The 27,981-nt window shown below is 43.7% G+C and overlaps 1 protein-coding gene across 3 annotated transcripts in view; it reads right to left on the bottom strand.

The window, feature by feature from the left end:
- LOC133563091 (caldesmon-like) overlaps positions 1–27,981 on the bottom strand; it is a 79,304-nt gene that overhangs the window by 12,654 nt on the left and 38,669 nt on the right. For all 3 annotated transcript variants that reach the window (XM_061917023.1, XM_061917022.1, XM_061917024.1), the window contains 4 exons: positions 26,064–26,180; positions 25,895–26,005; positions 19,960–20,034; positions 19,481–19,518 (listed from right to left, as the gene is read on the bottom strand). In XM_061917023.1, coding sequence (XP_061773007.1) covers positions 19,483–19,518; positions 19,960–20,034; positions 25,895–26,005; positions 26,064–26,180 — 339 coding nt within the window. In that variant the 3' untranslated portion in view covers positions 19,481–19,482. The remainder of the gene's footprint in view (positions 1–19,480; positions 19,519–19,959; positions 20,035–25,894; positions 26,006–26,063; positions 26,181–27,981) is intronic.

Raw genomic sequence — 27,981 nt, 5'->3', positions numbered from 1 at the left:
TGGTGGCAGCGCACGTGTAACTAGTCAAGTAAGAAATTATGTGGTGGCATCGCACATGTAACTAGTCAAGTAAGAAATTATGTGGTGGCAGCGCACATGTGTAACTAGTCAAGTAAGAAATGATGTGGTGGCAGCGCACGTGTAACTAGTCAAGTAAGAAATTATGTGGTGGCAGCGCACATGTGTAACTAGTCAAGTAAGAAATTATGTGGTGGCAGCGCACATGTCTAACTAGTCAAGTAAGAAAAGATGTGGTGGCAGCGCACATGTGTAACTAGTCAAGTAAGAAATGATGTGGTGCCAGCGCATATGTGTAACTAGTCAAGTAAGAAATGATGTGGTGGGAGCGCACATGTGTAACTAGTCAAGTAAGAAATGAAGTGTTGGCAGCACATGTGTAACTAGTCAAGTAAGAAATTATGTGGTGGCAGCGCACGTGTAACTAGTCAAGCAAGAAATTATTTGGTGGCAGCGCACATGTGTAACTAGTCAAGTAAGAAATGATGTGGTGGGAGCGCACATGTGTAACTAGTCAAGTAAGAAATGATGTGGTGGCAGCGCACATGTGTAACTAGTCAAGTAAGAAATGATGTGTTGGCAGCGCATGTCTAACTAGTCAAGTAAGAAATTATGTGGTGGCAGCGCACGTGTAACTAGTCAAGTAAGAAATTATGTGGTGGCATCGCACATGTAACTAGTCAAGTAAGAAATTATGTGGTGGCAGCGCACATGTGTAACTAGTCAGGTAAGAAATGATGTGGTGGCAGCGCACATGTGTAACTAGTCAAGTAAGAAATTATGTGGTGGCAGCGCACATGTGTAACTAGTCAAGTAAGAAATGATGTGGTGGCAGCGCACATGTGTAACTAGTCAAGTAAGAAATTATGTGGTGGCAGCGCACGTGTAACTGGTCAAGTAAGAAATTATGTGGTGGCAGCGCACATGTGTAACTAGTCAAGTAAGAAATTATGTGGTGGGAGCGCACATGTGTAACTAGTCAAGTAAGAAATGATGTGTTGGCAGCGCATGTGTAACTAGTCAAGTATGAAATTATGTGGTGGCAGCGCACGTGTAACTAGTCAAGTAAGAAATGATGTGGTGGCAGCGCACATGTGTAACTAGTCAAGTAAGAAATGATGTGGTGGCAGCCCACATGTGTAACTAGTCAAGTAAGAAATGATGTGGTGGCAGCGCATGTGTAACTAGTCAAGTAAGAAATGATGTGGTGGCAGCGCACATGTGTAACTAGTCAAGTAAGAAATTATGTGGTGGCAGCGCACATGTGTAATTAGTCAGGTAAGAAATTATGTGGTGGCAGCGCACGTGTAACTAGTCAAGTAAGAAATTATGTGGTGGCAGCGCACATGTGTAACTAGTCAAGTAAGAAATGATGTGGTGGCAGCGCACATGTGTAACTAGTCAAGTAAGAAATGATGTGGTGGCAGCGCACATGTGTAACTAGTCAAGTAAGAAATGATGTGGTGGCAGCGCACATGTGTAACTAGTCAAGTAAGAAATTATGTGGTGGCAGCGCACGTGTAACTGGTCAAGTAAGAAATTATGTGGTGGCAGCGCACATGTGTAACTAGTCAAGTAAGAAATTATGTGGTGGGAGCGCACATGTGTAACTAGTCAAGTAAGAAATGATGTGTTGGCAGCGCATGTGTAACTAGTCAAGTATGAAATTATGTGGTGAAAGCGCACGTGTAACTAGTCAAGTAAGAAATGATGTGGTGGCAGCGCACAAGTGTAACTAGTCAAGTAAGAAATGATGTGGTGGCAGCGCACATGTGTAACTAGTCAAGTAAGAAATGATGTGGTGGCAGCGCACGTGTAACTAGTCAAGTAAGAAATGATGTGGTGGCAGCGCACAAGTGTAACTAGTCAAGTAAGAAATTATGTGGTGGCAGCGCACATGTGTAACTAGTCAGGTAAGAAATTATGTGGTGGCAGCGCACGTGTAACTAGTCAAGTAAGAAATTATGTGGTGGCAGCGCACATGTGTAACTAGTCAAGTAAGAAATGATGTGGTGGCAGCGCACACGTGTAACTAGTCAAGTAAGAAATGATGTGGTGGCAGCGCACACGTGTAACTAGTCAAGTAAGAAATTATGTGGTGGCATCGCACATGTAACTAGTCAAGTAAGAAATGATGTAGTGCCAGCGCATATGTGTAACTAGTCAAGTAAGAAATGATGTGGTGGCAGCGCACATGTGTAACTAGTCAAGTAAGAAATGATGTGGTGGCAGCGCACGTGTAACTAGTCAAGTAAGAAATGATGTGGTGGCAGCGCACATGTGTAACTAGTCAAGTAAGAAATTATTTGGTGGCAGCGCACATGTGTAACTAGTCAAGTAAGAAATGATGTGGTGGGAGCGCACATGTGTAACTAGTCAAGTAAGAAATGATGTGGTGGCAGCGCACATGTGTAACTAGTCAAGTAAGAAATGATGTGTTGGCAGCGCATGTGTAACTAGTCAAGTAAGAAATTATGTGGTGGCAGCGCACGTGTAACTAGTCAAGTAAGAAATTATGTGGTGGCATCGCACATGTAACTAGTCAAGTAAGAAATGATGTGGTGGCAGCGTACATGTGTAACTAGTCAGGTAAGAAATGATGTGGTGGCAGCGCACATGTGTAACTAGTCAAGTAAGAAATAATGTGGTGGCAGCGCACATGTGTAACTAGTCAAGTAAGAAATGATGTGTTGGCAGCGCATGTCTAACTAGTCAAGTAAGAAATTATGTGGTGGCAGCGCACGTGTAACTAGTCAAGTAAGAAATTATGTGGTGGCATCGCACATGTAACTAGTCAAGTAAGAAATGATGTGGTGGCAGCGCACATGTGTAACTAGTCAGGTAAGAAATGATGTGGTGGCAGCGCACATGTGTAACTAGTCAAGTAAGAAATTATGTGGTGGCAGCGCACATGTGTAACTAGTCAAGTACGAAATGATGTGGTGGCAGCGCACATGTGTAACTAGTCAAGGAAGAAATTATGTGGTGGCAGCGCACGTGTAACTGGTCAAGTAAGAAATTATGTGGTGGCAGCGCACATGTGTAACTAGTCAAGTAAGAAATTATGTGGTGGGAGCGCACATGTGTAACTAGTCAAGTAAGAAATTATGTGGTGGGAGCGCACATGTGTAACTAGTCAAGTAAGAAATGATGTGTTGGCAGCGCATGTGTAACTAGTCAAGTATGAAATTATGTGGTGGCAGCGCACGTGTAACTAGTCAAGTAAGAAATGATGTGGTGGCAGCGCACATGTGTAACTAGTCAAGTAAGAAATGATGTGGTGGCAGCGCACATGTGTAACTAGTCAAGTAAGAAATTATGTGGTGGCAGCGCACGTGTAACTAGTCAAGTAAGAAATGATGTGGTGGCAGCGCACATGTGTAACTAGTCAATTAAGAAATTATGTGGTGGCAGCGCACATGTGTAACTAGTCAGGTAAGAAATTATGTGGTGGCAGCGCACGTGTAACTAGTCAAGTAAGAAATTATGTGGTGGCAGCGCACATGTGTAACTAGTCAGGTAAGAAATGATGTGGTGGCAGCGCACATGTGTAACTAGTCAAGTAAGAAATGATGTGGTGGCAGCGCACATGTGTAACTAGTCAAGTAAGAAATTATGTGGTGGCAGCGCACGTGTAACTGGTCAAGTAAGAAATTATGTGGTGGCAGCGCACATGTCTAACTAGTCAAGTAAGAAATTATGTGGTGGGAGCGCACATGTGTAACTAGTCAAGTAAGAAATGATGTGTTGGCAGCGCATGTGTAACTAGTCAAGTATGAAATTATGTGGTGAAAGCGCACGTGTAACTAGTCAAGTAAGAAATGATGTGGTGGCAGCGCACATGTGTAACTAGTCAAGTAAGAAATGATGTGGTGGCAGCGCACATGTGTAACTAGTCAAGTAAGAAATGATGTGGTGGCAGCGCACGTGTAACTAGTCAAGTAAGAAATGATGTGGTGGCAGCGCACAAGTGTAACTAGTCAAGTAAGAAATTATGTGGTGGCAGCGCACATGTGTAACTAGTCAGGTAAGAAATTATGTGGTGGCAGCGCACGTGTAACTAGTCAAGTAAGAAATTATGTGGTGGCAGCGCACATGTGTAACTAGTCAAGTAAGAAATGATGTGGTGGCAGCGCACACGTGTAACTAGTCAAGTAAGAAATGATGTGGTGGCAGCGCACACGTGTAACTAGTCAAGTAAGAAATTATGTGGTGGCATCGCACATGTAACTAGTCAAGTAAGAAATTATGTGGTGGCAGCGCACATGTGTAACTGGTCAAGTACGAAATGATGTGGTGGCAGCGCACATGTGTAACTAGTCAAGTAAGAAATTATTAGGTGGCAGCGCACATGTGTAACTAGTCAAGTAAGAAATTATGTGGTGGCAGCGCACATGTGTAACTAGTCAAGTAAGAAATGATGTGGTGGCAGCGCACATGTGTAACTAGTCAAGTAAGAAATGATGTGGTGGCAGCGCACATGTGTAACTAGTCAAGTAAGAAATTATGTGGTGGCAGCGCACGTGTAACTAGTCAAGTAAGAAATGATGTGGTGGCAGCGCACATGTGTAACTAGTCAATTAAGAAATTATGTGGTGGCAGCGCACATGTGTAACTAGTCAGGTAAGAAATTATGTGGTGGCAGCGCACGTGTAACTAGTCAAGTAAGAAATGATGTGGTGGCAGCGCACATGTGTAACTAGTCAGGTAAGAAATGATGTGGTGGCAGCGCACATGTGTAACTAGTCAAGTAAGAAATGATGTGGTGGCAGCGCACATGTGTAACTAGTCAAGTAAGAAATTATGTGGTGGCAGCGCACGTGTAACTGGTCAAGTAAGAAATTATGTGGTGGCAGCGCACATGTCTAACTAGTCAAGTAAGAAATTATGTGGTGGGAGCGCACATGTGTAACTAGTCAAGTAAGAAATGATGTGTTGGCAGCGCATGTGTAACTAGTCAAGTATGAAATTATGTGGTGAAAGCGCACGTGTAACTAGTCAAGTAAGAAATGATGTGGTGGCAGCGCACATGTGTAACTAGTCAAGTAAGAAATGATGTGGTGGCAGCGCACATGTGTAACTAGTCAAGTAAGAAATGATGTGGTGGCAGCGCACGTGTAACTAGTCAAGTAAGAAATGATGTGGTGGCAGCGCACAAGTGTAACTAGTCAAGTAAGAAATTATGTGGTGGCAGCGCACATGTGTAACTAGTCAGGTAAGAAATTATGTGGTGGCAGCGCACGTGTAACTAGTCAAGTAAGAAATTATGTGGTGGCAGCGCACATGTGTAACTAGTCAAGTAAGAAATGATGTGGTGGCAGCGCACACGTGTAACTAGTCAAGTAAGAAATGATGTGGTGGCAGCGCACACGTGTAACTAGTCAAGTAAGAAATTATGTGGTGGCATCGCACATGTAACTAGTCAAGTAAGAAATTATGTGGTGGCAGCGCACATGTGTAACTGGTCAAGTACGAAATGATGTGGTGGCAGCGCACATGTGTAACTAGTCAAGTAAGAAATTATTAGGTGGCAGCGCACATGTGTAACTAGTCAAGTAAGAAATTATGTGGTGGCAGCGCACATGTGTAACTAGTCAAGTAAGAAATTATGTGGTGGCAGCGCACATGTGTAACTAGTCAAGTGAGAAATTATGCGGTGGCAGCGCACATGTGTAACTAGTCAAGTAAGAAATTATGTGGTGGCAGCGCACATGTGTAACTGGTCAAGTAAGAAATGATGTGGTGGCAGCGCACATGTGTAACTACTCAAGTAAGAAATGATGTGGTGGCAGCGCACACGTGTAACTAGTCAAGTAAGAAATTATGTGGTGGCAGCGCACATGTGTAACTAGTCAAGTAAGAAATAATGTGGTGGCAGCGCACACGTGTAACTAGTCAAGTAAGAAATGATGTGGTGGCAGCGCACACGTGTAACCTGTCAAGTAAGAAATGATGTGGTGGCAGCGCACACGTGTAACTAGTCAAGTAAGAAATTATGTGGTGGCAGCGCACATGTGTAACTAGTCATGTAAGAAATTATGTGGTGGCAGCGCACATGTGTAACTGGTCAAGTAAGTAATGATGTGGTGGCAGCGCACGTGTAACTAGTCAAGTAAGAAATTATGTGGTGGCAGCGCACGTGTAACTAGTCAAGTAAGAAATTATGTGGTGGCAGCCCACATGTGTAACTAGTCAAGTAAGAAATGATGTGGTGGCAGCGCACACGTGTAACTAGTCAAGTAAGAAATGATGTGGTGGCAGCGCACACGTGTAACTAGTCAAGTAAGAAATTATGTGGTGGCAGCGCACACGTGTAACTAGTCAAGTAAGAAATGATGTGGTGGCAGCGCACGTGTAACTAGTCAAGTAAGAAATTATGTGGTGGCAGCGCACGTGTAACTAGTCAAGTAAGAAATTATGTGGTGGCAGCGCACATGTGTAATTAGTCAAGTAAGAAATGATGTGGTGGGAGCGCACATGTGTAACTAGTCAAGTAAGAAATGAAGTGTTGGCAGCACATGTGTAACGAGTCAAGTAAGAAATTATGTGGTGGCAGCGCACGTGTAACTAGTCAAGTAAGAAATTGTGTGGTGGCAGCGCACATGTGTAACTAGTCAAGTAAGAAATTGTGTGGTGGCAGCGCACGTGTAACTAGTCAAGTAAGAAATAATGTGGTGGGAGCGCACATGTGTAACTAGTCAAGTAAGAAATGATGTGGTGGCAGCGCACATGTGTAACTAGTCAAGTAAGAAATGATGTGTTGGCAGCGCATGTGTAACTAGTCAAGTAAGAAATTATGTGGTGGCAGCGCACGTGTAACTAGTCAAGTAAGAAATTATGTGGTGGCATCGCACATGTAACTAGTCAAGTAAGAAATTATGTGGTGGCAGCGCACATGTGTAACTAGTCAAGTAAGAAATTATGTGGTGGCAGCGCACATGTGTAACTAGTCAAGTAAGAAATTGTGTGGTGGCAGCGCACATGTGTAACTAGTCAAGTAAGAAATTATGTGGTGGCTGCGCACGTGTAACTAGTCAAGTAAGAAATTGTGTGGTGGCAGCGCACATGTGTAACTAGTCAAGTAAGAAATTATGTGGTGGCTGCGCACGTGTAACTAGTCAAGTAAGAAATTGTGTGGTGGCAGAGCACATGTGTAACTAGTCAAGTAAGAAATAATGTGGTGGGAGCGCACATGTGTAACTAGTCAAGTAAGAAATGATGTGGTGGCAGCGCACATGTGTAACTAGTCAAGTAAGAAATTATGTGTTGGCAGCGCACGTGTAACTAGTCAAGTAAGAAATGATGTGGTGGCAGCGCACGTGTAACTAGTCAAGTAAGAAATTATGTGGTGGCATCGCACATGTAACTAGTCAAGTAAGAAATTATGTGGTGGCAGCGCACATGTGTAACTAGTCAAGTAAGAAATGATGTGGTGGCAGCGCACGTGTAACTAGTCAAGTTAGAAATGATGTGGTGGCAGCGCACATGTGTAACTAGTCAAGTAAGAAATGATGTGGTGCCAGCGCATATGTGTAACTAGTCAAGTAAGAAATGATGTGGTGGGAGCGCACATGTGTAACTAGTCAAGTAAGAAATGAAGTGTTGGCAGCACATGTGTAACTAGTCAAGTAAGAAATTATGTGGTGGCAGCGCACATGTGTAACTAGTCAAGTAAGAAATGATGTGGTGGCAGCGCACATGTGTAACTAGTCAAGTAAGAAATGATGTGTTGGCAGCGCATGTGTAACTAGTCAAGTAAGAAATTATGTGGTGGCAGCGCACGTGTAACTAGTCAAGTAAGAAATTATGTGGTGGCATCGCACATGTAACTAGTCAAGTAAGAAATGATGTGGTGGCAGCGCACATGTGTAACTAGTCAGGTAAGAAATGATGTGGCAGCGCACATGTGTAACTAGTCAAGTAAGAAATGATGTGGTGGCAGCGCACACGTGTAACTAGTCAAGTAAGAAATGATGTGGTGGCAGCGCACGTGTAACTAGTCAAGTAAGAAATTATGTGTTGGCAGCGCACATGTGTAACTAGTCAAGTAAGAAATGATGTGGTGGGAGCGCACATGTGTAACTAGTCAAGTAAGAAATGAAGTGTTGGCAGCACATGTGTAACTAGTCAAGTAAGAAATTATGTGGTGGGAGCGCACATGTGTAACTAGTCAAGTAAGAAATGAAGTGTTGGCAGCACATGTGTAACTAGTCAAGTAAGAAATTATGTGGTGGCAGCGCACGTGTAACTAGTCAAGTAAGAAATGGTGTGGTGGCAGCGCACATGTGTAACTAGTCAAGTAAGAAATTGTGTGGTGGCAGCGCACGTGTAACTAGTCAAGTAAGAAATAATGTGGTGGGAGCGCACATGTGTAACTAGTCAAGTAAGAAATGATGTGGTGGCAGCGCACATGTGTAACTAGTCAAGTAAGAAATGATGTGTTGGCAGCGCATGTGTAACTAGTCAAGTAAGAAATTATGTGGTGGCAGCGCACGTGTAACTAGTCAAGTAAGAAATTATGTGGTGGCATCGCACATGTAACTAGTCAAGTAAGAAATTATGTGGTGGCAGCGCACATGTGTAACTAGTCAAGTAAGAAATGATGTGGTGGCAGCGCACATGTGTAACTAGTCAAGTAAGAAATGATGTGGTGGCAGCGCACGTGTAACTAGTCAAGTAAGAAATTATGTGGTGGCAGCGCACGTGTAACCAGTCAAGTAAGAAATTGTGTGGTGGCAGCGCACATGTGTAACTAGTCAAGTAAGAAATAATGTGGTGGGAGCGCACATGTGTAACTAGTCAAGTAAGAAATGATGTGGTGGCAGCGCACATGTGTAACTAGTCAAGTAAGAAATTATGTGTGGGCAGCGCACGTGTAACTAGTCAAGTAAGAAATGATGTGGTGGCAGCGCACGTGTAACTAGTCAAGTAAGAAATTATGTGGTGGCATCGCACATGTAACTAGTCAAGTAAGAAATTATGTGGTGGCAGCGCACATGTGTAACTAGTCAAGTAAGAAATTATGTGGTGGCAGCGCACGTGTAACTAGTCAAGTAAGAAATTATGTGGTGGCAGCGCACATGTGTAACTAGTCAAGTAAGAAATTATGTGGTGGCAGCGCACATGTCTAACTAGTCAAGTAAGAAATGATGTGGTGGCAGCGCACATGTCTAACTAGTCAAGTAAGAAATGATGTGGTGCCAGCGCATATGTGTAACTAGTCAAGTAAGAAATGATGTGGTGGGAGCGCACATGTGTAACTAGTCAAGTAAGAAATGAAGTGTTGGCAGCACATGTGTAACTAGTCAAGTAAGAAATTATGTGGTGGCAGCGCACGTGTAACTAGTCAAGTAAGAAATTATGTGGTGGCAGCGCACATGTGTAACTAGTCAAGTAAGAAATGATGTGGTGGGAGCGCACATGTGTAACTAGTCAAGTAAGAAATTATGTGGTGGCAGCGCACATGTGTAACTAGTCAAGTAAGAAATGATGTGTTGGCAGCGCATGTGTAACTAGTCAAGTAAGAAATTATGTGGTGGCAGCGCACGTGTAACTAGTCAAGTAAGAAATTATGTGGTGGCATCGCACATGTAACTAGTCAAGTAAGAAATGATGTGGTGGCAGCGCACATGTGTAACTAGTCAGGTAAGAAATGATGTGGTGGCAGCGCACATGTGTAACTAGTCAAGTAAGAAATAATGTGGTGGCAGCGCACATGTGTAACTAGTCAAGTAAGAAATGATGTGTTGGCAGCGCATGTCTAACTAGTCAAGTAAGAAATTATGTGGTGGCAGCGCACGTGTAACTAGTCAAGTAAGAAATTATGTGGTGGCATCGCACATGTAACTAGTCAAGTAAGAAATTATGTGGTGGCAGCGCACATGTGTAACTAGTCAGGTAAGAAATGATGTGGTGGCAGCGCACATGTGTAACTAGTCAAGTAAGAAATGATGTGGTGGCAGCGCACATGTGTAACTAGTCAAGTAAGAAATTATGTGGTGGCAGCGTACGTGTAACTGGTCAAGTAAGAAATTATGTGGTGGCAGCGCACATGTGTAACTAGTCAAGTAAGAAATGATGTGGTGGGAGCACACATGTGTAACTAGTCAAGTAAGAAATGATGTGTTGGCAGCGCATGTGTAACTAGTCATGTATGAAATTATGTGGTGGCAGCGCACGTGTAACTAGTCAAGTAAGAAATGATGTGGTGGCAGCGCACATGTGTAACTAGTCAAGTAAGAAATGATGTGGTGGCAGCGCACGTGTAACTAGTCAAGTAAGAAATTATGTGGCGGCAGCGCACATGTGTAACTAGTCAAGTAAGAAATAATGTGGTGGCAGCGCACATGTGTAACTAGTCAAGTAAGAAATTATGTGGTGGCAGCGCACATGTGTAACTAGTCAAGTAAGAAATTATGTGGTGGCAGCGCACGTGTAACTAGTCAAGTAAGAAATTATGTGGCGGCAGCGCACATGTGTAACTAGTCAAGTAAGAAATTATGTGGTGGCAGCGCACACGTGTAACTAGTCAAGTAAGAAATTATGTGGTGGCAGCGCACACGTGTAACTAGTCAAGTAAGAAATTATGTGGTGGCAGCGCACATGTGTAACTGGTCAAGTAAGAAATTATGTGGTGGCAGCGCACGTGTAACTAGTCAAGTAAGAAATGATGTGGTGGCAGCGCACATGTGTAACTAGTCAAGTAAGAAATTATAAGGTGGCAGCGCACATGTGTAACTAGTCAAGTAAGAAATGATGTGGTGGCAGCGCACACGTGTAACTAGTCAAGTAAGAAATGATGTGGTGGCAGCGCACGTGTAACTAGTCAAGTAAGAAATTATGTGTTGGCAGCGCACATGTGTAACTAGTCAAGTAAGAAATGATGTGGTGGGAGCGCACATGTGTAACTAGTCAAGTAAGAAATGAAGTGTTGGCAGCACATGTGTAACTAGTCAAGTAAGAAATTATGTGGTGGGAGCGCACATGTGTAACTAGTCAAGTAAGAAATGAAGTGTTGGCAGCACATGTGTAACTAGTCAAGTAAGAAATTATGTGGTGGCAGCGCACGTGTAACTAGTCAAGTAAGAAATGGTGTGGTGGCAGCGCACATGTGTAACTAGTCAAGTAAGAAATTGTGTGGTGGCAGCGCACGTGTAACTAGTCAAGTAAGAAATAATGTGGTGGGAGCGCACATGTGTAACTAGTCAAGTAAGAAATGATGTGGTGGCAGCGCACATTTGTAACTAGTCAAGTAAGAAATGATGTGTTGGCAGCGCATGTGTAACTAGTCAAGTAAGAAATTATGTGGTGGCAGCGCACGTGTAACTAGTCAAGTAAGAAATTATGTGGTGGCATCGCACATGTAACTAGTCAAGTAAGAAATTATGTGGTGGCAGCGCACATGTGTAACTAGTCAAGTAAGAAATGATGTGGTGGCAGCGCACATGTGTAACTAGTCAAGTAAGAAATGATGTGGTGGCAGCGCACGTGTAACTAGTCAAGTAAGAAATTATGTGGTGGCAGCGCACGTGTAACCAGTCAAGTAAGAAATTGTGTGGTGGCAGCGCACATGTGTAACTAGTCAAGTAAGAAATAATGTGGTGGGAGCGCACATGTGTAACTAGTCAAGTAAGAAATGATGTGGTGGCAGCGCACATGTGTAACTAGTCAAGTAAGAAATTATGTGTGGGCAGCGCACGTGTAACTAGTCAAGTAAGAAATGATGTGGTGGCAGCGCACGTGTAACTAGTCAAGTAAGAAATTATGTGGTGGCATCGCACATGTAACTAGTCAAGTAAGAAATTATGTGGTGGCAGCGCACATGTGTAACTAGTCAAGTAAGAAATTATGTGGTGGCAGCGCACGTGTAACTAGTCAAGTAAGAAATTATGTGGTGGCAGCGCACATGTGTAACTAGTCAAGTAAGAAATTATGTGGTGGCAGCGCACATGTCTAACTAGTCAAGTAAGAAATGATGTGGTGGCAGCGCACATGTCTAACTAGTCAAGTAAGAAATGATGTGGTGCCAGCGCATATGTGTAACTAGTCAAGTAAGAAATGATGTGGTGGGAGCGCACATGTGTAACTAGTCAAGTAAGAAATGAAGTGTTGGCAGCACATGTGTAACTAGTCAAGTAAGAAATTATGTGGTGGCAGCGCACGTGTAACTAGTCAAGTAAGAAATTATGTGGTGGCAGCGCACATGTGTAACTAGTCAAGTAAGAAATGATGTGGTGGGAGCGCACATGTGTAACTAGTCAAGTAAGAAATGATGTGGTGGCAGCGCACATGTGTAACTAGTCAAGTAAGAAATTATGTGGTGGCAGCGCACGTGTAACTAGTCAAGTAAGAAATTATGTGGTGGCATCGCACATGTAACTAGTCAAGTAAGAAATGATGTGGTGGCAGCGCACATGTGTAACTAGTCAGGTAAGAAATGATGTGGTGGCAGCGCACATGTGTAACTAGTCAAGTAAGAAATAATGTGGTGGCAGCGCACATGTGTAACTAGTCAAGTAAGAAATGATGTGTTGGCAGCGCATGTCTAACTAGTCAAGTAAGAAATTATGTGGTGGCAGCGCACGTGTAACTAGTCAAGTAAGAAATTATGTGGTGGCATCGCACATGTAACTAGTCAAGTAAGAAATTATGTGGTGGCAGCGCACATGTGTAACTAGTCAGGTAAGAAATGATGTGGTGGCAGCGCACATGTGTAACTAGTCAAGTAAGAAATGATGTGGTGGCAGCGCACATGTGTAACTAGTCAAGTAAGAAATTATGTGGTGGCAGCGTACGTGTAACTGGTCAAGTAAGAAATTATGTGGTGGCAGCGCACATGTGTAACTAGTCAAGTAAGAAATGATGTGGTGGGAGCACACATGTGTAACTAGTCAAGTAAGAAATGATGTGTTGGCAGCGCATGTGTAACTAGTCAAGTATGAAATTATGTGGTGGCAGCGCACGTGTAACTAGTCAAGTAAGAAATTATGTGGTGGCAGCGCACATGTGTAACTAGTCAAGTAAGAAATGATGTGGTGGCAGCGCACATGTGTAACTAGTCAAGTAAGAAATTATGTGGTGGCAGCGCACATGTGTAACTAGTCAGGTAAGAAATTATGTGGTGGCAGCGCACGTGTAACTAGTCAAGTAAGAAATTATGTGGCGGCAGCGCACATGTGTAACTAGTCAAGTAAGAAATAATGTGGTGGCAGCGCACATGTGTAACTAGTCAAGTAAGAAATTATGTGGTGGCAGCGCACATGTGTAACTAGTCAAGTAAGAAATTATGTGGTGGCAGCGCACGTGTAACTAGTCAAGTAAGAAATTATGTGGCGGCAGCGCACATGTGTAACTAGTCAAGTAAGAAATGATGTGGTGGCAGCGCACACGTGTAACTAGTCAAGTAAGAAATTATGTGGTGGCAGCGCACACGTGTAACTAGTCAAGTAAGAAATTATGTGGTGGCAGCGCACATGTGTAACTGGTCAAGTAAGAAATTATGTGGTGGCAGCGCACGTGTAACTAGTCAAGTAAGAAATGATGTGGTGGCAGCGCACATGTGTAACTAGTCAAGTAAGAAATTATAAGGTGGCAGCGCACATGTGTAACTAGTCAAGTAAGAAATTATGTGGTGGCAGCGCACATGTGTAACTAGTCAAGTAAGAAATTATGTGGTGGCAGCGCACATGTGTAACTAGTCAAGTAAGAAATTATGTGGTGGCAGCGCACATGTGTAACTAGTCAAGTAAGAAATTATGTGGTGGCAGCGCACATGTGTAACTAGTCAAGTAAGAAATTATGTGGTGGCAGCGCACATGTGTAACCGGTCAAGTAAGAAATGATGTGGTGGCAGCGCACATGTGTAACTAGTCAAGTAAGAAATGATGTGGTGGCAGCGCACACGTGTAACTAGTCAAGTAAGAAATTATGTGGTGGCAGCGCACATGTGTAACTAGTCAAGTAAGAAATTATGTGGTGGCAGCGCACACGTGTAACTAGTCAAGTAAGAAATGATGTGGTGGCAGCGCACACGTGTAACCTGTCAAGTAAGAAATGATGTGGTGGCAGCGCACACGTGTAACTAGTCAAGTAAGAAATTATGTGGTGGCAGCGCACATGTGTAACTAGTCATGTAAGAAATTATGTGGTGGCAGCGCACATGTGTAACTGGTCAAGTAAGTAATGATGTGGTGGCAGCGCACGTGTAACTAGTCAAGTAAGAAATGATGTGGTGGCAGCGCACGTGTAACTAGTCAAGTAAGAAATTATGTGGTGGCAGCGCACATGTGTAACTAGTCAAGTAAGAAATTATGTGGTGGCAGCGCACACGTTTAACTAGTCAAGTAAGAAATTATGTGGTGGCAGCGCACACGTTTAACTAGTCAAGTAAGAAATGATGTGGTGGCAGCGCACACGTGTAACTAGTCAAGTAAGAAATGATGTGGTGGCAGCGCACATGTGTAACTAGTCAAGTAAGAAATGATGTGTTGGCAGCGCACGTGTAACTAGTCAAGTAAGAAATGATGTGGTGGCAGCGCACGTGTAACTAGTCAAGTAAGAAATTATGTGGTGGCATCGCACATGTAACTAGTCAAGTAAGAAATTATGTGGTGGCAGCGCACATGTGTAACTAGTCAAGTAAGAAATTATGTGGTGGCAGCGCACGTGTAACTAGTCAAGTAAGAAATTATGTGGTGGCAGCGCACATGTGTAACTAGTCAAGTAAGAAATTATGTGGTGGCAGCGCACATGTGTAACTAGTCAAGTAAGAAATGATGTGGTGGCAGCGCACATGTGTAACTAGTCAAGTAAGAAATTATGTGTTGGCAGCGCACGTGTAACTAGTCAAGTAAGAAATGATGTGGTGGCAGCGCACGTGTAACTAGTCAAGTAAGAAATTATGTGGTGGCATCGCACATGTAACTAGTCAAGTAAGAAATTATGTGGTGGCAGCGCACATGTGTAACTAGTCAAGTAAGAAATGATGTGGTGGCAGCGCACGTGTAACTAGTCAAGTTAGAAATGATGTGGTGGCAGCGCACATGTGTAACTAGTCAAGTAAGAAATGATGTGGTGCCAGCGCATATGTGTAACTAGTCAAGTAAGAAATGATGTGGTGGGAGCGCACATGTGTAACTAGTCAAGTAAGAAATGAAGTGTTGGCAGCACATGTGTAACTAGTCAAGTAAGAAATTATGTGGTGGCAGCGCACATGTGTAACTAGTCAAGTAAGAAATGATGTGGTGGCAGCGCACATGTGTAACTAGTCAAGTAAGAAATGATGTGTTGGCAGCGCATGTGTAACTAGTCAAGTAAGAAATTATGTGGTGGCAGCGCACGTGTAACTAGTCAAGTAAGAAATTATGTGGTGGCATCGCACATGTAACTAGTCAAGTAAGAAATGATGTGGTGGCAGCGCACATGTGTAACTAGTCAGGTAAGAAATGATGTGGCAGCGCACATGTGTAACTAGTCAAGTAAGAAATGATGTGGTGGCAGCGCACACGTGTAACTAGTCAAGTAAGAAATGATGTGGTGGCAGCGCACACGTGTAACTAGTCAAGTAAGAAATGATGTGGTGGCAGCGCACGTGTAACTAGTCAAGTAAGAAATGATGTGGTGGCAGCGCACGTGTAACTAGTCAAGTAAGAAATTATGTGTTGGCAGCGCACATGTGTAACTAGTCAAGTAAGAAATGATGTGGTGGGAGCGCACATGTGTAACTAGTCAAGTAAGAAATGAAGTGTTGGCAGCACATGTGTAACTAGTCAAGTAAGAAATTATGTGGTGGCAGCGCACGTGTAACTAGTCAAGTAAGAAATTGTGTGGTGGCAGCGCACATGTGTAACTAGTCAAGTAAGAAATTGTGTGGTGGCAGCGCACGTGTAACTAGTCAAGTAAGAAATAATGTGGTGGGAGCGCACATGTGTAACTAGTCAAGTAAGAAATGATGTGGTGGCAGCGCACATGTGTAACTAGTCAAGTAAGAAATGATGTGTTGGCAGCGCATGTGTAACTAGTCAAGTAAGAAATTATGTGGTGGCAGCGCACGTGTAACTAGTCAAGTAAGAAATTATGTGGTGGCATCGCACATGTAACTAGTCAAGTAAGAAATTATGTGGTGGCAGCGCACGTGTAACTAGTCAAGTAAGAAATTATGTGGTGGCATCGCACATGTAACTAGTCAAGTAAGAAATTATGTGGTGGCAGCGCACATGTGTAACTAGTCAAGTAAGAAATTATGTGTGGGCAGCGCACGTGTAACTAGTCAAGTAAGAAATGATGTGGTGGCAGCGCACGTGTAACTAGTCAAGTAAGAAATTATGTGGTGGCATCGCACATGTAACTAGTCAAGTAAGAAATTATGTGGTGGCAGCGCACATGTGTAACTAGTCAAGTAAGAAATTATGTGGTGGCAGCGCACGTGTAACTAGTCAAGTAAGAAATTATGTGGTGGCAGCGCACATGTGTAACTAGTCAAGTAAGAAATTATGTGGTGGCAGCGCACATGTCTAACTAGTCAAGTAAGAAATGATGTGGTGGCAGCGCACATGTCTAACTAGTCAAGTAAGAAATGATGTGGTGCCAGCGCATATGTGTAACTAGTCAAGTAAGAAATGATGTGGTGGGAGCGCACATGTGTAACTATTCAAGTAAGAAATGAAGTGTTGGCAGCACATGTGTAACTAGTCAAGTAAGAAATTATGTGGTGGCAGCGCACGTGTAACTAGTCAAGTAAGAAATTATGTGGTGGCAGCGCACATGTGTAACTAGTCAAGTAAGAAATGATGTGGTGGGAGCGCACATGTGTAACTAGTCAAGTAAGAAATGATGTGGTGGCAGCGCACATGTGTAACTAGTCAAGTAAGAAATGATGTGTTGGCAGCGCACGTGTAACTAGTCAAGTAAGAAATTATGTGGTGGCAGCGCACGTGTAACTAGTCAAGTAAGAAATTATGTGGTGGCATCGCACATGTAACTAGTCAAGTAAGAAATGATGTGGTGGCAGCGCACATGTGTAACTAGTCAGGTAAGAAATGATGTGGTGGCAGCGCACATGTGTAACTAGTCAAGTAAGAAATAATGTGGTGGCAGCGCACGTGTAACTAGTCAAGTAAGAAATTATGTGGTGGCATCGCACATGTAACTAGTCAAGTAAGAAATTATGTGGTGGCAGCGCACATGTGTAACTAGTCAAGTAAGAAATTATGTGGTGGCATCGCACATGTAACTAGTCAAGTAAGAAATTATGTGGTGGCAGCGCACATGTGTAACTAGTCAGGTAAGAAATGATGTGGTGGCAGCGCACATGTGTAACTAGTCAAGTAAGAAATGATGTGGTGGCAGCGCACATGTGTAACTAGTCAAGTAAGAAATTATGTGGTGGCAGCGTACGTGTAACTGGTCAAGTAAGAAATTATGTGGTGGCAGCGCACATGTGTAACTAGTCAAGTAAGAAATGATGTGGTGGGAGCACACATGTGTAACTAGTCAAGTAAGAAATGATGTGTTGGCAGCGCATGTGTAACTAGTCAAGTATGAAATTATGTGGTGGCAGCGCACGTGTAACTAGTCAAGTAAGAAATGATGTGGTGGCAGCGCACATGTGTAACTAGTCAAGTAAGAAATGATGTGGTGGCAGCGCACATGTGTAACTAGTCAAGTAAGAAATTATGTGGTGGCAGCGCACATGTGTAACTAGTCAGGTAAGAAATTATGTGGTGGCAGCGCACGTGTAACTAGTCAAGTAAGAAATTATGTGGCGGCAGCGCACATGTGTAACTAGTCAAGTAAGAAATGATGTGGTGGCAGCGCACACGTGTAACTAGTCAAGTAAGAAATTATGTGGTGGCAGCGCACACATGTAACTAGTCAAGTAAGAAATTATGTGGTGGCATCGCACATGTAACTAGTCAAGTAAGAAATGATGTGGTGGCAGCGCACATGTGTAACTGGTCAAGTAAGAAATTATGTGGTGGCAGCGCACGTGTAACTAGTCAAGTAAGAAATGATGTGGTGGCAGCGCACATGTGTAACTAGTCAAGTAAGAAATTATTAGGTGGCAGCGCACATGTGTAACTAGTCAAGTAAGAAATTATGTGGTGGCAGCGCACATGTGTAACTAGTCAAGTAAGAAATTATGTGGTGGCAGCGCACATGTGTAACTAGTCAAGTAAGAAATTATGTGGTGGCAGCGCACATGTGTAACTAGTCAAGTAAGAAATTATGTGGTGGCAGCGCACATGTGTAACTAGTCAAGTAAGAAATTATGTGGTGGCAGCGCACATGTGTAACCGGTCAAGTAAGAAATGATGTGGTGGCAGCGCACATGTGTAACTAGTCAAGTAAGAAATGATGTGGTGGCAGCGCACACGTGTAACTAGTCAAGTAAGAAATTATGTGGTGGCAGCGCACACGTGTAACTAGTCAAGTAAGAAATTATGTGGTGGCAGCGCACACGTGTAACTAGTCAAGTAAGAAATGATGTGGTGGCAGCGCACACGTGTAACCTGTCAAGTAAGAAATGATGTGGTGGCAGCGCACACGTGTAACTAGTCAAGTAAGAAATTATGTGGTGGCAGCGCACATGTGTAACTAGTCATGTAAGAAATTATGTGGTGGCAGCGCACATGTGTAACTGGTCAAGTAAGTAATGATGTGGTGGCAGCGCACGTGTAACTAGTCAAGTAAGAAATGATGTGGTGGCAGCGCACGTGTAACTAGTCAAGTAAGAAATTATGTGGTGGCAGCGCACATGTGTAACTAGTCAAGTAAGAAATTATGTGGTGGCAGCGCACACGTTTAACTAGTCAAGTAAGAAATGATGTGGTGGCAGCGCACACGTGTAACTAGTCAAGTAAGAAATGATGTGGTGGCAGCGCACACGTGTAACTAGTCAAGTAAGAAATTATGTGGTGGCAGCGCACATGTGTAACTAGTCATGTAAGAAATTATGTGGTGGCAGAGCACATGTGTAACTGGTCAAGTAAGTAATGATGTGGTGGCAGCGCACGTGTAACTAGTCAAGTAAGAAATGATGTGGTGGCAGCGCACATGTGTAACTAGTCAAGTAAGAAATTATGTGGTGGCAGCGCACATGTGTAACTAGTCAAGTAAGAAATGATGTGGTGGCAGCGCACATGTGTAACTAGTCAAGTAAGAAATTATGTGGTGGCAGCGCACATGTGTAACTAGTCAAGTAAGAAATTATGTGGTGGCAGCGCACATGTGTAACTAGTCAAGTAAAAAAAGAGTACTAAACAGCACCTGTTGTGTGTATAAAAACATAAATAATAGAATAAAGTCACTGTGTTACGACCAGGTTGCACAAAGTCATCACACAAGTCAGGTCCATCATTACTTCCATGCCTGCTTTGTTGTGCAACACACTTTTTATTGAACGAAACAAGAGCTGTGTTTGACTTTTTTTTTCATTTCTTCCATAAAATCATCTGCAACTTACTTTCAGTTGCCAAACTTGCTCTTCAGTCCAACTGACACCTTCAGACACAACACAAACACACAAGAAGATGTGTGTCATACTTATGCTTGGAAATAGTCCTGTGCGTGTGTGTGTTTGTGTGTCTGTTTTTGTGTGTGTCTGTGTGTGTCTGTGTGTGCGTGTGTGTCAGTGTGCATGTGTGTGTGTGTCTGTGCATGTGTCTCTGTGTGTGTGTGTGTGCGTGGGTGTGCTTGTCTACATGTGTGTGTGTGTGCGTGGGTGTGCTTGTCTACGTGTGTGTGTCTGTCTACGTGTGTGTGTGTTTTCTGTGTGTGCTTGTCTCTGTCTGTGTGTGCGTGTCTGTGTGTGCGTGTCTGTGTGCGTGTGTCTATGTGTGTCTGTGTGTGTGCTTGTCTACGTGTGTGTCTGTGTGTGCTTGTTTACGTTTGTGTGTGTGTCTTCTGTGTGTGTCTGATTTTGTGTGTGTGTGTGTGTGTTACCTTGGCAGGTGTGGAGCTCTTCTTGGTTTCCCACATGTTACGCTTGTTGCCAACGTCCCTTTGTTTATTCACTTCCTTTTAGTGGGTACAAAAAGAAGAAGAAGAAGAAGAAGAAGAGTCAAAGAGCATGTTTATGTTTCAAATAGAGGTGCAGAATCACATCACAGCATTTGTGACGCCCCCTGTTGGTCGGGGTAGGAACTAGCAGTAAGTAACAGGACTATTTAAAGGAAAGTGCACTTTTCTTTTGGAATGTTGCTTGTCATTCAAAATCATCATTAAAAGGTGGGGCGGTCATAGCTAGCTTGGTAGAGCAGCCGTGCCAGCAACTTGAAGGCTGCAGGATCGATTCCCACCTTCACCATCTTAGTCACTGCCATTGTGTCCTTGGGCAAGACACTTTACCCACCTGCTCCCAGTGCCACCCACACTGCTTTAAATGGCAGACTTGGTAACAGAAAACAAAGACAACTATTTTTGGACAAATGAGGATTCACAACCTTATCCTTTTGAAGCTGAATATAGGGAGGAAGACCTGCTGCTTATAGAAGTGAGCAAGAAGAAGAGGCTGAAACGTTGGAGCAGACAGAAGCTGATAGAGTGTGACAAGGTCACGCTGCAAATCTCAAACTTTTGAGCCAAACTGTGTCAAATTAATGGAGTGCTTACCCAAATCAACTGGAAACATCCCCGGCCTGCTGGACCAAATTTACTGAAGTGAGTGACTATACTATTGATCATGATACATGCAGCACATCAGCGTACACTACACTACATACACTGTCTGGCTAGCTGTGTACTAACACAACATGAGATAATACTTTACACATACTATAATATGATTTTTCATGTTTTCACTCAGTACAGATTGGTGTTGTATCACAGTGTTGTGTGTTACTATTGATCATGGTGTTGTATCACAGTGTTGTGTGTTACTATTGATCATGGTGTTGTATCACAGTGTTGTGTGTTACTATTGATCATGGTGTTGTATCAGTGTTGTGTGTTACTATTGATCATGGTGTTGTATCAGTGTTGTGTGTTACTATTGATCATGGTGTTGTATCACAGTGTTGTGTGTTACTATTGATCATGGTGTTGTATCACAGTGTTGTGTGTTACTATTGATCATGGTGTTGTATTACAGTGTCGTGTGTTACTATTGATCATGATGTTGTATCAGTGCTGTGTGTTACTATTGATCATGGTGTTGTATCACAGTGTTGTGTGTTACTATTGATCACAGTGTTGTGTGTTACTATTGATCACAGTGTTGTATCACAGTGTTGTGTGTTACTATTGATCACGGTGTTGTATCACAGTGTTGTGTGTTACTATTGATCATGGTGTTGTATCACAGTGTTGTGTGTTACTATTGATCATGGTGTTGTATCACAGTGTTGTGTGTTCCTATTGATCATGGTGTTGTATCACAGTGTTGTGTGTTACTATTGATCATGGTGTTGTATCACAGTGTTGTGTGTTACTATTGATCACGGTGTTGTATCACAGTGTTGTGTGTTACTATTGATCACGGTGTTGTATCACAGTGTTGTTTGTTACTATTGATCATGGTGTTGTATCACAGTGTTGTTTGTTACTATTGATCATGGTGTTGTATCACAGTGTTGTGTGATACTATTGATCATGGTGTTGTATCACATTGTTGTGTGTTACTATTGATCATGGTGTTGTATCACAGTGTTGTGTGTTACTATTGATCATGGTGTTGTATCGCAGTGGTGTGTGTTACTATTGATCATGGTGTTGTATCACAGTGTTGTGTGTTACTATTGATCACGGTGTTGTATCACAGTGTTGTGTGTTACTATTGATCATGGTGTTGTATCACAGTGTTGTGTGTTACTATTGATCATGGTGTTGTATCACAGTGTTGTGTGTTACTATTGATCATGGTGTTGTATCACAGTGTTGTGTGTCACTATTGATCATTCCTCAACCTTCAAAGTCATTTTTAAAAAGGACTGCTAATCCTCCTCCTTTTCGACCAGACGACCGCGGAGATAAACGTTTTGTTCATCAAAGATCTTGCATTTACAAGACTGAACTTGGCGGGGGCCAGCACGTCCAAGGGCGCAGCTACTCCAGGTGTGGCCCGACACACAGCCCGGGAGAGGAGCCACGAGGCGGGAAAGGAAGGCAGGAATCCTGCCATGTGAAAAAGCTGACTGGGACGTTAAAAAACCAACGTCAAAGTTGATCATATCAGTGGGAAAGGGGCAAAGATCCAACAGTGTTTGGCGGTCATACACAAGCAGTGTGCTGACATGGACGAAAATAGACGCAAACAAAACAAAAACTAACAGAGCTGACAGCGAGAGACAGCAGGGCAAAGCAAATACTGGCGCCATCTTCTGGAAACTCGGAAGTGACGTTACTCAAATAGTGAAAAGTAAGTGCTGTTTTTTTTTTTAGTAACCAGCAAGCACAGTACAGTTAGTAGAACAACCGTGTTTTTATTACTGTGTATTTGATAAGTGCCGTCTGAAATTCAACTATTTATTTTATTTATATATATAATAAAATAAATATATACAACTAGAATTCACTGAAAGTTAGGTATTTCATATATATATATATATACATATATATATATGTATGTATGTATATCCATCCATCCATCCATCATCTTCCGCTTATCCGAGGTCGGGTCGCGGGGGCAACAGCCTAAGCAGGGAAACCCAGACTTCCCTCTCCCCAGCCACTTCGTCTAGCTCTTCCCGGGGGATCCCGAGGCGTTCCCGGGCCAGCCGGGAGACATAGTCTTCCCAACGTGTCCTGGGTCTTCCCCGTGGCCTCCTACCGGTTGGACGTGCCCTAAACACCTCCCTAGGGAGGCGTTCGGGTGGCATCCTGACCAGATGCCCGAACCACCTCATCTGGCTCCTCTCGATGTGGAGGAGCAGCGGCTTTACTTTGAGTTCCTCCCGGATGGCAGAGCTTCTCACCCTATCTCTAAGGGAGAGCCCCGCCACACGGCGGAGGAAACTCATTTCGGCCGCTTGTACCCGTGATCTTATCCTTTCGGTCATGACCCAAAGCTCATGACCATAGGTGAGGATGGGAACGTAGATCGACCGGTAAATTGAGAGCTTTGCCTTCTGGCTCAGCTCCTTCTTCACCACAACGGATCGGTACAACGTCCGCATTACTGAAGACGCCGCACCGATCCGCCTGTCGATCTCACGATCCACTCTTCCCTCACTCGTGAACAAGACTCCTAGGTACTTGAACTCCTCCACTTGGGGCAGGGTCTCCTCCCCAACCCGGAGATGGCACTCCACCCTTTTCCGGGCGAGAACCATGGACTCGGATTTGGAGGTGCTGATTCTCATTCCGGTCGCTTCACACTCGGCTGCGAACCGATCCAGCGAGAGCTGAAGATCCCGGTCAGATGAAGCCATCAGGACCACATCATCTGCAAAAAGCAGAGACCTAATCCTGCCGTTACCAAACCGGAACCCCTCAACGCCTTGACTGCGCCTAGAAATTCTGTCCATAAAAGTTATGAACAGAATCGGTGACAAAGGACAGCCTTGGCGGAGTCCAACCCTCACTGGAAATGTGTTCGACTTACTGCCGGCAATGCGAACCAAGCTCTGGCACTGATCGTACAGGGAACGGACCGCCACAATAAGACAGTCCGATACCCCATACTCTCTGAGCACTCCCCACAGGACTTCCCGAGGGACACGGTCGAATGTGTATGTATATATATATATATATATATATATATATGTGTATGTGTGTATGTATATATATATATATATATATATATGTGTGCATGTATATATCCATCCATCCATCCATTTTCTACCGCTTATTCCCTTTCGGGGTCGCGGGGGGCACTGGCGCCTATCTCAGCTACAATCGGGCGGAAGGCAGGGTACACCCTGGACAAGTCGCCACCTCATCGCAGGGCCAACACAGATAGACAACATTCACACTCACATTCACACACTAGGGCCAATTTAGTGTTGCCAATCAACCTATCCCCAGGTGCATGTCTTTGGAAGTGGGAGGAAGCCGGAGTACCCGGAGGGAACCCACGCATTCACGGGGAGAACATGCAAACTCCACACAGAAAGATCCCGAGCCTGGATTTGAACCCAGGACTGCAGGACCTTCGTATTGTGAGGCAGACGCACTAACCCCTCTGAAGCCCGCATGTATATATATATATATATATATATATATATATATATATATATATATATATATATATATATATATATATATATATATATGAAATACTCGAGTTGGTGAATTGGCTGTAAATATACTCTCCTCTTAACCATGCCCCCTGCCCAAACCACGCTTCCGCCCCACCCCTGACCACGCCCCCCACCTCCCGAAATCGGAGGTCTCAAGTTTGGCAAGTATGGTATAAAAGCAGCTTCCATGAAATGCTAAGTAATTCACAAACAAGGATGGGGTGAGGGTCACCACTTTGTAAGCAAATTGTCAAACAGTTTTAGAACAACATTTCTCAACGAGCTATTGCAAGGAATTTAGGGATTTCACCATCAACGGTCCGTAAAATCATCAAAAGGTTCAGAGAATCTGGGGAAGTCAATCCACATAAGCGATATTACAGACCTTTGGTCCCTCAGGCGGTACTGCATCAAAAACTGACATCAGTGTGTAAAGGATATCACCACATGGGCTCAGGAACACTTCATAAAACCACTGTCAGTAACTACAGTTGGTCGCTACATCTGTAAGTGCAAGTTAAAACTCTACTATGCAAAGCCAAACCCATTTATCAACAATATCCTGAAACGCCGCCGGCTTGGCTGGGCCCGAGCTCATAAAAGATGGACTGATGCATGGTGGAAAAGTGTTCTGTGGTCTGACGAGTCCACATTTCAAATTATATTTGGAAACAGAGGACGTGGTGTCCTCCGGAACAAAGAGGAAAATAACCAAGGCATGGGTAACTTACACATCTGTGAAGGCACCATTAATGCTGGAAGGTCCATACAAGTTTTGGAGCAACATATGTTGTCATCCAAGCAACGTTATCATGGACGCCCCTGCTTATTTCAGCAAGACAAGTGTTACAACAGCGTGGCTTCGTAAAAAAAAAAGAATGTGGGTACTTTCCTGGGCCGCTTGCAGTCCAGACCTGTCTCCCATGGAAAATGTGTGGCACAATATGAAGCGTAAAATACGACAGCGGAGACCCCGGACTGTTGAAGGACTGAAGCTCTACATAAAACAAGAATGGGAAATAATTCCACTTTCAAAGCTTCAACAATTAGTTTCCTCAGTTCCCAAACGTTTATTGAGTGTTGTTAAGAGAAAAGGTGATGTAACACAGTGGTGAACATGCCCTTTCCCAACTACTTTGGCACGTGTTGCAGCCATGAAATTCTAAGTTAATTATTATTTGCAAAAAAAAAATAAAGTTTATGAGTTTGAACATCAAATATGTTGTCTTTGTAGCATATTCAACTGAATATGGGTTGAAAAGGATTTGCAAATCATTGCATTCCATTTATATTTACATCTAACACAATTTCCCAACTCATATGGAAACAGGGTTTGTATTTCAAAGTTAAAACATATGAAATTTCATGTATCATACACATTTTTTTGGTCAAAATGGAAACAATGAAAACATTTAGTAACATGATACATGCACATTATTCCTAGGGGGCCACATTTAATGATCAACTTGGCCCCCGGGTCTTGAGTTTGACAACTGTGTAGTAGTACACAGTAATACTGTGTACTATTACACAGTATTGCTGTGTACTACTACACAGTATTCCTGTGTACTAGTACACAGTAGTACTGTGTAAAACAGTAATACTGTGTAGTAGTACTCAGTATTACTGTGTGTACTGGACCCGGGTGACAGTGGATATCTGAGGATAAGAGGTTGGGATTGTTTGGGCCCCATACGTACCGCAGACTTTGTTGTTGTCGGCATGGCAACCGGTGCCTTCTGGGCCTCCACGGGCTTGGCGGTCTTAGTGCTGGCGCCACTGACCGGCCCTCTTTGAGCGGACAGCGGGTCCTGGAGAAGAGGAGGGACATTTGGCGGGGAATCAGACTGCTGTTTGCGGTGCGCTCACCTTGTCAGCAGACACCTGGGAGATGTTGGCGCTCTCCCACATGCTCTTGATGTTGCGCGTGCCCCCTGAGGGGATGTCGGCCATGAGGGGGCGGGGGGATTTGACCTCCTTGTGTCCCTGTGGGACACACAAGATGGACTTGCAGAAAGTAGCACTGGCAAAGGATCTCAAATCACATCCATCACACCTTTTAATATGGATTCATCTTGATTAATAACAGGTAATTACTTGCATCATTTAGACCGGGGGTGTCCAAACTTTGTCTGCAGGCCAGATACTTTTCGGTTGACCAAGTGGAGGATTATTCATATACATCATTTTTATTCATTTAGTTATGAAAGAGATGTTAACAAGTTAAATGTGTTTAATGATAATACAAGCATGTTTAACACATACATTCCTTTCTTTCAGACAGTTATCATGTTGATCTAGATCAGGGGTGTCCATCATGTGGATGGTGGAGGGTGTGTCAGTCCATCACCATTTGTCTATACCAGGGGTGTCCATCACGTGGATGGTGGAGGGTGTGTCAGTCCATCACCATTTGTCTATACCAGGGGTGTGCATTATGTGGATGGTGGAGGGTGTGTCAGTCCATCACCATTTGTCTATACCAGGGGTGTCAATCACGTGGATGGTGGAGGGTGTGTCAGTCCATCACCATTTGTCTATACCAGAGGTGTCCATCATGTGGATGGTGGAAGGTGTGTCAGTCCATCACCACTTTTCTATACCAGGGGTGTGCATTACGTGGATGGTGGAGGGTGTGTCAGTCCATCACCATTTATCTATACCAGGGGTGTCCATCACGTGGATGGTGGAGGGTGTGTCAGTCCATCACCATTTGTCTATACCAGAGGTGTCTATCACGTGGATGGAGGGTGTGTCAGTCCATCACCATTTGTCTATACTAGGGATGTCCATCACGTGGATGGTGGAGGGTGTGTCAGTCCATCACCCTTTGTCTATACCAGGGGTGTCCATCACGTGGATGGTGGAGGGTGTGTCAGTCCATCACCATTTGTCTATACCAGGGGTGTCCATCACGTGGATGGTGGAGGGTGTGTCAGTCCATCTCCATCTGTCTATGCCAGGGGTGTCCATCACGTGGATGAAGGAAGGTGTGTCAGTCCATCACCATTTGTCTATACCAGGGGTGTCCATCACGTGGATGGAGGAAGGTGTTGCAGTCCATCACCATTTGTCTATACTAGGGGTGTACAAAATAGGCAGGAATTGTCATGGATGCAAAGGATTCTGGGTATTTGTTGTGTTGTGTTTATGTTGTGTTACTAGGAGGATGTTCTCCCGAAATGTGTTGGTTATTCTTGTTTGGTGTGGCTCCACAGCGTGGCGCATATTACTAAGAGTGTTAAATTTGTTTATATCACAACCATTAGTGTACTCTGTGTCACCCAGTATGCCTTGCAGTCGTGTGCGTGTGTTAGTGGAAACCACACACATGTTGCTGGACTTGCAAGTAAATTGTACATGTTGTAGAAGGTGACAAAGCCAATGGTTTCATAGCACGCCCTAATATTTATTGACTGGGTGATTGCCGGAAGTCCTTCTAGAGAATGTTTGCGCCTCCTATTGTCTTCTTCGCTCTGTGACACGGGTCCTAAATGGCTCTTTGAATGGTAAAGGCTACCGATCCCTTAGCTATGTATATCAATTTTTTCCGCATGATTCAACCGCCACCTGCCCAAATCTACTTAAAATCTATTTTTTCGTCTTGTCACCCTCCCGACCCGCGGTTTATCCGCGGACTCCGCGGATGAGACCGCAAACCGTGCATATTTATATTACCAAATTGTATATGCACCTTAGGGGATCTGCTCCAATTTCATTGTTCTTTGAATCTGTTCACTCCAATAATGACAATAAAACTCTATTCTAAAGAACGACTGCACAGTTC

This window comes from Nerophis ophidion, linkage group LG12 (assembly GCF_033978795.1).
Source record: "Nerophis ophidion isolate RoL-2023_Sa linkage group LG12, RoL_Noph_v1.0, whole genome shotgun sequence".
Classification (NCBI taxonomy): domain Eukaryota; kingdom Metazoa; phylum Chordata; class Actinopteri; order Syngnathiformes; family Syngnathidae; genus Nerophis; species Nerophis ophidion.
This window is presented reverse-complemented; position numbering and strand designations above follow the sequence as displayed.